A 12,148-nucleotide genomic window follows, 5' to 3' on the forward strand; every position below is an offset into this window, starting at 1 on the left:
TATCTAGTTGTTGCGCTGTTGTATATAGGCATATGAATTGGCTACCAGTTGCGCCGTAACTTTAGGGCACAGAATAGCAGATATTTATATATTTACCACTGTCATATCACTGTAGATAATCCTTGGCACGGCACTTGTCCAAGTGAGTCGCCACTAACTAGAGAGAACTGGTTTGGCTGGTCATCTAAACTCCACACTTTGCGCCACGCGAAATCCTACCCATCGGAATGCAAATCTCAGTGCTCCATCTCAAGCTTCCATACCAGACCACATCATTATCGTGCTGAAGGACGTATCCATGTCGCCGTCGTAGGCCATGGATCTGCCGAATAGCCCTCAGCGGTCGAGGCAGCTTCGCATGGTGGAAAGAGACCGGAAGAGGGCGGCTCGGGCGTAAGTGCATCCGTGTTGTGCTTATGCTCTCCTGCAATTCACGCTGTGAACAGTGGATGACCAATGCCGAGTGGCTGACCAATTTGTAGATGTGACAGTTGTCGTCGACAAAAGGAAAAGTGTGACGGCGGAATACCATGTCGAAGGTGTTTCCGGCTCGGTAAAGAGTGTGAGTTCTCACAGCGCGCAGGACAAGCCGGACCGAGAACGAGTCCACGAGTCCGGCAAGGCGAAACGAAAAGGTTTGAAGCTGCTACACACTCATCGCGTGAGGTCCATGGGCTAATGGGAGCAAAGGGCGTTGTCTCCTGATGATAACGAGAGCTCAGAGGCTGCACAGAGACTGGCATACCTTGAGAGGATTGCTCAAAAATGCGCAGGTGACAGCCGAGTACTGGATATAGACACGTTGAAGCGCCTTGCAGAAACATCAGGAGGAGCTCTGGCTGCGGCAAGGCCGGCGGATGAATCTTCCCAAGGTTCTGACTCTGATCGGGTTGATGATAAATTCAGCGTAGAGCCGGTTCACGAGAACATTACCCGTAAGCTGCTGAGAGCCGAAGACTAGGTTTCGGTTTGTGTGCTCATCCTATGACAGACTACTCTGGAGAGTTTTCGCATTGGAACTTTTCTATGCGCATAAAAAAATGGATTGATCAAGGTGTGCCAACCGACGGCCTCAATGTAAGGACATATTACTCGGTTTCTCAGCCTTATCAATGAGTTTCCCATCGAAGCTAATGGCTGCTAGAAACCGGCTGGCTCGATTACAAACTTCAAAGAATACTACCGCGCTGAAGAATTGCAATCGCCCGCCGTCGCATTATCTTCACTGTCTCGGCTTCCTCCCAGAGCAATTGCCGAGTTTCTCATCAACTGTTTTTTCACTCATGCCGAGGCAAACTACTGCTTTGTAGAGAGGAACTGGCTCAAGACCAAATTAGACTTGGTGTACGACAACCCATCGCTGATAACTTGGCGTGATGTCGGGGTCGTCTGCATGATATTCAGTCTGCTTGCAATTGGAACACAATATGCGTACCTCGAGATGCTGGCAGATGGAACAAATGGGCTTGCGGGAAATGAATCATCAGGGCCTGGCAGCTTTTCCGAGGATGCCGTTGGTATTCTCTTCTATCAACAAGCCAGTCGACTATTGTCGGATGTCATTACATTGTCATCCTTGGAATGTGTGCAGGCTTGTCTGCTGATGGGCATCTACACATTGCCAATTGACGCATCGGGTCTATCGTACATCTATCTTAGCTTGGCGCTGAAGTTAGCCATCCAAAATGGCATGCACAGAAAATATTCTGGCATTGACTTGGATGCCGCCACTTGCGAGACGCGGAATCGTGTTTGGTGGACCATCTACACGATAGAGAAGTATATTACACCGTCCCAACTTATTCGCTGCACATACTAATGAGAGTCTAGACGAGTCGGTATCTTTCATGGTCGTCCGACTTCCATATCCAATGCTGATGTAGATGCTGATTTTCCAACTGACAATCCACAAACCTGGCCATCGTCGAAACCTACTCACAACGCCCAGCTTTTGGCAACGCTACAACTCAATGAAAAGCTAGATAAACTGTCTAGAGAAATGTACATTTAGCTACTTCAACTCACATGTCGTATCCGCACTAATAGTCGTACAGAACCCTCCTCCGAACATCCCCCAAAACCGAGATGAATGACGGCCTGGCCCGACTGGTCGACATGCAGCATGATCTCGAACGATGGTGGAATTCCCTTCCAGATGACATCGCCTGCAAGGAGCCCACGGCATTGACAAATACTTCACGGGGCAGATTACATTTAAAACTGGAATACTGCCTAGTGCGCATGTTTATTGGCAGAGTCTTCATACTTCCCCAACTCCGCCAAGGTGACAGTTCCAGCGTCTCAGAATCATCACCCAAGGAATCCTCCAACGCCTCATTAACCCGAAAAAGGCTACGGGCGACACTTGTTAGCGACTGTGTGAAAGCCGCCATGCTAGTCATAGACACGTGCCGTGCTATTCGCAACAGCATCGGCCTCGCTCGGGCTTCATACACGGAGTTCAGCTCTTGTCGAGCAGCCCTTCTTGTCATCACAACACAATGCCTTCAGCAGAAAACGTATAGATTCCGTCAGTCTTTACGAGACGGACTTTCCATGCTCAAGGAAATGTCCTCGGGTAGTGAATCCGCACAATCCGAGCTCTCACTGATACAGGCATTCGAGAATGCAATTGCCAACATCTACTCCACGGACCAAACTTCAGAAAAGTCTACTGGCGAGTCAGAGTATCGGCGATTCCAGCGGTGGCAACAGACTTGGAAGAATGACCCGTCCACATTATCCCTGCCTGAAGATAGTCCGCAGAGCAATAACTTGGCGATGGCACCGCCTGCGACCAATTTGGGAAGACCAAGTACGGATGAAAGCGCACACGATATGATGTACGCGGCCTCCTGCACGCCCTTCTTCGGAGTAGACGGAACCTTTGCCTCGTTCCCACAGAATCCAGAGGATTTGTCAACCTTTTTCGGAGCAGATTTCGGATCCGGTCATGATTTCGGAGCCGGTTGAAAGCCTCAACGGTTGAAGTTGGGGAGAATGTATCACATTTGGTGGTTGTCTTCTATGAGCAAACCCCCACGAAGAGCATAACCCTATGCGGTACGGGATGTAACTCGGCAGCAAAACTTGAACTGTTTGATGCGTGGCGCTTGTTGCGTGGAGTTGCAACGGAAGGTCTCACCCTCACCAGAGGATGGCATAAGTGCTACAAATAGGACAAGAAGTCGAACAAAACACGGACAAAAGTCTGGCGTGGGGGCACCACACCGCAGATATAACAGCTGCAACTATTTTAGTGTCATTCCTAATCGCGGGGAAGTTTACAGTTCTGGAACCGGATTTGGAGCGTGTTTATGTGGCAAGACTGTCTGTTGATCCGAGATGGTGTAAGTGGTGCGGGGAACATTGAAGTTTGAATGGTCTGGAAGACAAATATGACGTAGACTTGAGTCGCGAAGTTAGCAAAGGGGAATAGAAAACATGGACAAAGTACCTCATAATTCAACCGCAAGGTGTATATCCTTCATACAGAAGATTACAAATAGACGTGCTGTGGCCGTGTTGTTCCCGATCCCGCCCCAATTACGCACAACACTGGATCGTCAGTCGTGGGGGATTGCAGACAACTCATCCCACGTTCGACTAGTTTCTTGGAGAACTGAAGGCCGAACGATAAAGACCATGGATTGGGGTTGAATGGCCACCTTTCTGTATTGAGGGGTAGGCGGCATAAATACAAGTTCGATTCGCGAGTTTGAGGCCGAAATTCCATCGACATTCATTCTTCATTGTCAGCTCATACTGCCATCTGTTATTGAAAATCGTCCAAGCTTCGCCATGGCAATTCCACAAACCCAAACGGCGGCAACCGTACCTAAACTCGGCGGCGGCGTAGTCTTTGACAACAACTATCCAGTTCCAAAACCAGGTCAAAATGAAGTGTTAGCCAAGGTTCTATACTCTGGCGTCTGCCAAAGCGGTCAGCAGTCAACTTCTCACTCCAGCAAATGCGCCATCAACAAAACTTACAACAGCAGATCTCCACACTCAAGCCGGAATCGCGTCAGGCCACGACGGTAAACCCATTGTCAACATTAAACTCCCCCACGTCGGAGGACACGAAGGCGTCGGTCGAATTGTTTCCTTAGGCCCTGGAGTCGATGAAGATATCAAAGTCGGTCGCTTCGTGGGCATTCGGTTCGCCAGTCGCATCTGCAGGCGGTGCGAGTTTTGCCTCGCCGGCACGGAGCAGTATTGCACCAAGAGCACGAACCACTTGCATCACGAAGATGGCAGCTTCCAAGAATACATTGCATTAGACGCAGGGTATTTGACGCTGTTGCCGGACGATATTGACCCTGTTACCATTGGGCCGGTGCTCTGCGCGGGATTAACAACCTACAAGGTATGTCCGTGATTCATGGCAACAGTAAGCCTATAATTAGAGCCCACTGATTGACAATAAGCACAGGCTGTGAAGAACGCCAATGTCAGAGCTGGCCACACAGTGGTGGTTGTGGGAGCCGGCGGTGGTCTCGGCCATTTAGCAGGTAAGCAATGCATCTTTCCCTGTAGCGAAACACTAATGCACCGCTGCTCATCTCTGTTCACTGTTCGGTAGTCCAATACGCATTAGCTCAAGGCGCAATCGTGATCGGCGTCGACGGCGGCTCCGAAAAGGGCGACTTCATCAGGTCACTCGGCGCAACACACTACATCGACTTTACAACCACCGATGTCGTCGGCAAAGTTGTCGAGCTTACAAACGGGGTCGGCGCCAACGCTGTCGTTGTCACGGCGGGTAACGTGAAGGCCTTTGTGTTGGCTGCCGACATGTTGAAAGTCGGAGGAACTTTAAGCTGTGTGGGTATTCCGCCTGAGAAAGGGTTCTTGGAAACGCCGATCAGCAGGATCGTCATTAAGGGTTTGCATATAACGGGGAATCTGGTTGGATCCCTCAAAGAATGCTTGGAAGCAGTGGATCTGGTGAGAAGGGGTGTCGTGAAACCCAAAGTTGTTGTGCGGCCGTTTGAAGACTTGCCCGCTGTGTATGAAGAGCTGGAAAGGGGAGATATCACGGGCAGGATTGTGCTCAAGATTGCAAAGGACGAATAGGGAGCTTGTCAAATGGGCACGGATAATTAGCCACTGAGTTGTCTTGAATATGGTATATATTGGATTGAAAATGAAAAGGTACACGTGAAAATGAAGATGCTATGTTCCTGCTGCAGCGTTCATCCGATCATCCCATCATGCACATATGTGATCCCTGCAGTCAGACCCTTTCTCCAAGCTATGTACAGCTATCTCCTCTCTCTTTTATCACTAAATATAGACATCTCTTGTTCGCATCGCCAGGTTTAGTATCGGAAGTTGGTTGAGTTCTTGCCCTCGCCGTTGTTGATCAGGACATTGACAGTGCCTTGGGGAACGCCCTGGATGGCATCCTTGACACCGTTCTGGGCGATGAACTCGCAGAGACCGTCGACCTTGCCGCCCTTTCCAAGGAAGTAGGCACCAATACCGGCAACGTGGGGAGAGGCCATGGAGGTACCAGAGATGGTGTTAGTCTTTCCGCCGATCCAGGTGGACTCGATGTCAGAACCAGGGGCGAGGACATCGACGATAGCGCCAATGTTGGAGTACTCGGCGAGACCGTCAGACTTGGTGGTGGCACCGACAGTGCAGGCGGACTTCTCAGAAGCTGGTGAGTAGCCAGAAGCGTCTTGGCCGTCGTTACCGGCAGCGACAGCAAGGAAGAGGCCGGCACCAGTGATGCCCTGAGCGGCCTGGTTGACGGCATCGGACTTCTGGCCACCGAGGGACATGTTGACGACAACGCCCTTGGGGCAGTTCTGGTTCTTGGCCTCCTTGGCGACAAAGTCCATACCAGCGATGACACCAGAGCTGCAGAGCGTGTTAGCCATGTCATGGTCGTGATATCCGAATATTCGGAGATCATCATGGTAAAGACTTACTTGGAGCCGGAGCCTTGGGCGTCGAGAACCTTGACACCGAAAATGCTGGTCTTCTTAGCGACACCGTAGGTCTTGGAACCAATAGTTCCGGAAACGTGAGTGCCGTGGCCGTTGCCATCGCTGTCCTGACCATCGCCAGCAAAGTTCTTCAGGAACTTGGCGCGGCCCTCGAATTCCTGTCATACATCAGTAACTGTTATTCGGCCTTGAACCATGGTAGATAAAGACGTACGGGGTGATCAGCTTCGACACCAGTGTCAACGACAAAGGCGCAGGTACCCTCACCGGCGCTGTCGTCGTAGGTGTAAGTGCTGCCACCGGGCTTCTGGCTGGAGAGACGAGCCAGACCCCAGTCAGCGTTGTCCTGAGTGGCGGAGATCTTCATGATGGCATCCTGCTCAATGAAGTCGACCTATTCATAAAGTTAGCAGACATGTTTTGTACGTCAGTTGAATGTTTCGGCCCAATAACTCACATTAGGGTCGGAACGAAGCTTCTCAAGCTCCTGGGGAGTAAGAGCGGCGGCAAATCCGTGGAAGGAGTGGGTGTAAGTGTGGTCGGCATCAGCAGCGATGCTGGAGATGGCAGAGTTGACGGAAGCACCACCGGCGTTGGTCTTCATCTTGATGATGTATTTGCCCTCAACGAGCTGAGCATCACGGGGAACGAGAACAGGGGCCGGGAAGGAACGCTTGGAGGGAGCGGCCATGGCGAGGGGGAGGAGAGCGAGAAGAGTTGAGACCTTCATGATGGCGGTTGGTAGTGGTGATAATTCGAAATTGTTCAGTTGCGAAAGAAGAGACGAAGAGATGAAGCTGGGTTGTCAACGAGTCTGCCGGAGACACTCGAACAGCTGGGTATAGTATATATAAGAGATGTTGGAGATATGTGCAAGAGAAGAGATCTGAAGATGAAGCTCCTTGGTTTCTTCTTCTTTTCTTTCACGATGAAGGGGGAGAAGCCGACTTATTTATCTTTTTGAGCTCGGTGTAAGTCGGTTTCACCATGTTGCTTCCCGCTCCATGCCTGGTCGTTGCACTCTTCGAAGCCAAGGCAGTATTCCGGCCCAGTCATTCTCCTCAAATCCCAGCATTCAACCAGCTGGGTGACCACGAGGATCCCTGAACACTGCGTTCTTTCGGTTTCATCGTCACCATGGTCCCAAAAGTCTGTTGCCGCATCGCCATTGGCAGGGTCATGCACAACCGCCTCGTGTACCTGGACATGCGGTATGGGGGTATTGTGCAGTTCTTTAGCCCACCCATGGGGGGGTTGCATGTAGTAGTCATCGGCAACGTTGGGACTTGGAGACGAGACAACTCCAAAAAGGTACAATGTCCGTGGCTTGCTTTCTGCTTCTTTTACCGAGTTACCTACCACGGCAATGAGCTGGGCTGGTGGTTAACGAAGACTGGCCGGCCAAAATCCGCCTCAACCAGACTGGTTACAAGCGCGTGCGATGCATCGCATGTGAGTGCCGATCGCTAGCTTGTGTCCTCCCTGAAAGAGATGGATAAGCGCAGATCTGCTTTGTATCTGGCGTCAGGGCCGGCTTGTTGTTCTTGCTCCACAAAGCAAGGCCCTGGACATCCACACCTCTTTGGGTCTTTGGGTCTTCTGGGATGACCGGTTGGACGGGCTCTGTCAAGCGGAGGGCGACCTTTGGGGCTCAAAAGGGCTCTAGCTGGCAGTGGTTGGTTTGGAGATCCGTCTGCTACTTTGCAATCTATCTTGTTACCTACCTATTGCAGCTTAGACGCAGGAACTTCTGGAGACTATCCACACCAGACTTGTTCCCTTTCCACAACAAAGCCGACCCAGATAGTTAGTCTGTCGCCCCTACTGTGGACTAAGCTGATACTTGCCTGGTGCCAATGTGTCAGTGGTATTTTTGGTAGGAAAATATATTAAAAACGCGGCTTTGGCAGTAACAGCTGCCGGCACACGATACATAAGGTTATTCATTGTCTGGAGGATGTGTAAATTAAGGACATATGTAAGCTTCTGTAAGCCCACCACACCTCCGGCCCTGGCTTGCCCCATTTTGAACAAAAATTCCACAATCTACAGTGCAAAAGGTACCTGGCTCAGAAGCACTACTGAGTTAAGCGAAGCGCCGTGGCTGGAGAGAATAACGGAGCCGATGGTGGAAGTGCCGGGTCGTGGTTGTATTGACAATGATGTGCTACAGCGTTTGACGCCTCCATCACCGTGCTGTACCATACCTGTGGCTGTGAGGTTAGGCTTGTCAGGGAGCGTTGGCTCCCCATGTGCCACCACAGAAGAGACTTGGCGATGTTGACATCTGCATGGCGTGTGGTGTTGGTGTTGCATTCTTCACCCACCGTCCCAAAGACAACGATTAATCTTGCATTGCGCCTTCAATTTCAGATGCGGTGAGACGCTGGAAAACCGGATAATGTCCGTTTGTCGGCTTGCGGAATTGTCCTCCAATCTTCATATTGTATCACCTTGTCTTGTCATGTTCCATCGTGGATTACGCACTACCCAATGCCAGTTCATAGCCTCGCGGCTTCGTATACAAGGCTCGGACTCTTTCCATGAGGCTACAGGCTTGTGAAATAGACACAGCGGGTAAATTATCCCCAGCGTTGCGACATCAGACGGGGGAATAATACTTTCACTTGCACACCACCCCTGGAAATAGGCGGAATTGTATGAGCCATCTTCACCGTGACTATCTATCGCCAGTCTATCATTTTCCCAACGTAGAAAGTCGCAATTGACCTTGAGCTTGCAAAAGCGCCGAACTCCATAGAAGCGCATCCCATCACGTCTTTGCTTGTGTCAAGGTGCGTCCCAGGGTGTGGCAAGTGGATGGAGAAGCACACCACGCGGCATTCAACTTTGAGCGATGCAAGTTGGCCAGCTGAGGCTTTTGGTCATTCGCCTTTCGAAGTTGAGGTCTATTGTATTTTACACTGTACTTGACTCCCTCACAAAGTGGTTCTGCTTTCTCGCCGTTCCAGCAATGACTCTCCTTCAATATTGCACAGTATACTTGACTCCGCACCACTGCCTCTTCTCCAAATATTGACTCCTTGCTTTGGTTCCAGCAATGCCCCCGTGCCACCGCCTTTCCCGAGATGGATGGTCCCCAGAAGTGATTGGCGATGTGCGGCTGCAATGCTGTATCCTGACCTGACTCCTGAGACGCCACACCCTCTTTTTGAGTTATGGAGTCACTTCTCTAGTCTTGTCTTGACTCTTTAGCAGATAATCAGCTCTCTGGCCAACTGATGGCCTTGGCTTCGGCTGTGGAGCCGGAAGCTAACAGACGGATTGACACACCTTGGCATGAGATGGACGTTTCCATCTCGGCTTGGCCATCTGCTATCTCGCCGTCTTACTGGCTGGTAGGTTGATCATGCCCTTGTCGGCGGTACTTCCATCTTCAGTCATCTGCGACAAACTACGGCCGTAACTGGCTCCTATCGTCATGCGATTGAGAGCATCCCTGGTCGCTGGTCGGTGGCAAACGAGCATCTGGCACGCAATCTTGCTTATTTCCAACGAGAGCCAGTTGATCTCCCATTAACGTTGAAGCAAATCTACATAATCCTCCAATCAAAGTTGATTTGTGCCTTACTGGCTGCATTGTGCACAAAGGTTTGTGCAACCAATCTAGATACAGATGGGTAGCACAGAATAGCATTCATAAATAAGGATCACTGCATTTTCAAGGAACCAGATATACTGCCAACCAGTCAGTTGACTGTGTGGGATGTTGTTTGTTGATGGTCGTGTTTCGGGAACAAGGATCAGGAACCACAACATCATATCATGCATGGAGAGAGCCTGCGTGGTGTAAGTCCGTCCATTTTCTACGCCTTCCGTTCTCTGTCTCCTCTGCATCCCCTTTACACAGCATCCCGTATCATCAATTCGATGTGGAGAAGCAGCCCAACAGCTCGTGAAAGCTGTCTCCCCACCGTGACACAACCTAACAAGCGAATACAAGACGCGAGGGGGCATCTACAAGGAACGTTTGCCGGCCGAAAGTGGCAGGGCTACTGGGATCTTCAGCTGTAAGCGTAGCCTGCACATGTATGAACAAGTCTCTTGCCTCGCCAAGAACGTGCCCATCCCCCAGCCTAACCAAAGCCTCATTGAGTTGCCTGTTCGATATAAAGATCTACCTTGTTCAAAACCAGGTGCTCCTCTTTTTTCTGCCTCCGGAGCCACTAACAACAGCACTTTAATTTATTTTGTATTCGCCTCCGTAGAATTTCATGGTTAAATTTAGACCAAATGACCTTTAGGCGAGTGTATTCTTGTATTTGGCTTCTCCGAGCAACCTGTCTTTCGCCTGTCGATCAGACTATCAAGGTTGATGTTCTTGCATATGTACCCCATACATACAGTTCGACTTCCACACTGCAGAATACATCCTGAGACCATTGCATGGATTCCCTGCACGAGTGCCTCCAGAATACCTCGCCTGTTCGGCCTTGCTTCAGCCACCGAGATCAGCAAGGATTCACCAACCTTCTGCCCAACTCAACAACATCCTGGCCACCTCGGAAACAGCCAGACATGCCCCTTTCGGATCTTTAATCTATGTCTCACATGAAGCACAGACAATCGACAAGGCTTTTATCGTTCCCGGAGAAGGTGAACAATTGACTATACGAATCACTACAACCCAAGACATACTTAAGATCAACAATGCATAGAAAACTTTAGTTCAAAGATGATCGTAACGCCGAAAATGGCTGTATTCCGAACTCTATCCGTGGCGAAGCGGCTGAAACCGACTGGCAAGGTCCGTCCCCGTGGCCATATGGGTAACTTCTCTTCCCAATGCGGCTCGTGGCTTTGTTTTCTACCTTCTAGATTCAGATCTTATCAGTCTCGCTCACCTTTGGGACCTTTGTGTCGGTAAGTGATGCATCCTTCGTGACCGTGCAGGATTCTCGCAGCTATGACGTATGTCAAGAACGAGGTGGCATATCTGATGAAGTGTTTAGGTGAGTCAGGAGTCCGCGGGATCTTCACTTGACATGTTATTGTTCCGAGATGAGACGATACCCCGGGTACGAGAAGTTGTAGAGTTTTCATGTTGCTGTCCTTTTGGTTCCCCTTTTTACCTGTAGATTCATTTCCTTGTTGTCAAGGAGAGTCCCGAAGTCCAACTCCTTGCTTTCTCCCTAGATTCTCCAACGGTTATGACTTTGTTGCAAACTTCAATAGTATGGCCAAATAGGGCACATCCAGTTCAACTCATCTATTTCGGCGTCAGCATCTCAATGCCTTGCGAAGGCAATCATGGTAACCTTGGCGAAAGAATTGATCTTCTTGTGGAACTAATGGTCTACTGACTTCTACCTCTATGACTACGGATTCTATCAGGAACTTCAACAGGAGATTTTAATTCCACATCCAAAACTATACATCAAGCTGATTCGTTACCAATTATAGGGTGTCGGCTTGTTTCAATTACGAAACAATAGTATCAAGCCATCATTGCGGAACGCTATGTATCTGATACAAATTTGGCGGGACTCCCGTCTGTTCATCTGTTCCGCCAGTCGGTTCCTACCGGTTTCCTTCAAGCAGGCATATCCATGCCTTGGAACGTAATCAATGGCGCGGTCGGCATAATTTGGAGGGTTACACTGACTCGGACAGCAAATCAACAGGTTTATATCATCAGATTACGCGTCTCAACCATGGTTCGTCTTGTCAATTGAAACACGGCGAACTTGCTAATGCTCGCATTGCTAGGCGCAGCGGAATATCGAAGATTAATACGAGACCGCAAACAAGCAGTCATATAAACCGCAAATTGGACCATCCATCAGAGATGCCAATGTGTGGCACATTGCGGGCGTGACCAGCCACGGAAAGTATACTACAGCCTGCAAGAGAGCTGCCTTTTTTACGTGATCGAAAATCGGACATTGGAGCGCTTATTCCGTATCAACTGGTCAAATTCCTCTGTAAAGTCTTCGAAAGAAAGCTAACGTCTGGTCGCATGAGCAGCAGCGTCGGGCCTCCTGGCCTAGGTGCCGCTGGCAGACAGTCAAAAAGTCTTCCCTTTGCCATCGATCATAGACAGTAGTCATTTGGGCACTCACCAGGTCGGAGTTTGGGCATAACTGATCCGCATGCGAAACCTGGCAGACAACAGTCACAGCACACAAATGCACTCGTGCAATTGAGTTGTCTGAGACAAAAGGCGA

General features: G+C 50.0%; 3 protein-coding genes across 3 annotated transcripts; 2 read left to right on the forward strand and 1 right to left on the reverse strand.

The window, feature by feature from the left end:
- Window positions 1–316: 316 nt before the first annotated feature.
- VFPPC_06539 (C6 transcription factor (PrnA)) lies at window positions 317–2,973 on the forward strand (the record flags this gene model as incomplete). The annotated part of the gene is made up of 6 exons (XM_018285557.1): window positions 317–393; window positions 691–935; window positions 992–1,077; window positions 1,145–1,779; window positions 1,831–2,001; window positions 2,055–2,973. 6 exons carry the CDS (start codon window positions 317–319, stop codon window positions 2,971–2,973), a joined length of 2,133 nt encoding a protein of 710 aa, XP_018142758.1.
- Window positions 2,974–3,801: 828 nt separating this feature from the next.
- On the forward strand, window positions 3,802–5,079 carry VFPPC_06540 (alcohol dehydrogenase; the record flags this gene model as incomplete). Its single annotated transcript, XM_018285558.1, has 4 exons — window positions 3,802–3,943; window positions 4,002–4,369; window positions 4,436–4,514; window positions 4,586–5,079. The coding sequence occupies 4 exons, from the start codon at window positions 3,802–3,804 to the stop codon at window positions 5,077–5,079; spliced, it is 1,083 nt and encodes a 360-aa protein (XP_018142759.1).
- A 245-nt stretch (window positions 5,080–5,324) lies between these two features.
- Window positions 5,325–6,690, reverse strand: VFPPC_06541 (subtilisin-like protease; the record flags this gene model as incomplete). Its single annotated transcript, XM_018285559.1, has 4 exons — window positions 5,325–5,871; window positions 5,943–6,118; window positions 6,175–6,354; window positions 6,418–6,690. 4 exons carry the CDS (start codon window positions 6,688–6,690, stop codon window positions 5,325–5,327), a joined length of 1,176 nt encoding a protein of 391 aa, XP_018142760.1.
- Window positions 6,691–12,148: the final 5,458 nt, after the last annotated feature.

Source organism: Pochonia chlamydosporia, chromosome 5 (assembly GCF_001653235.2).
Source record: "Pochonia chlamydosporia 170 chromosome 5, whole genome shotgun sequence".
Classification (NCBI taxonomy): domain Eukaryota; kingdom Fungi; phylum Ascomycota; class Sordariomycetes; order Hypocreales; family Clavicipitaceae; genus Pochonia; species Pochonia chlamydosporia.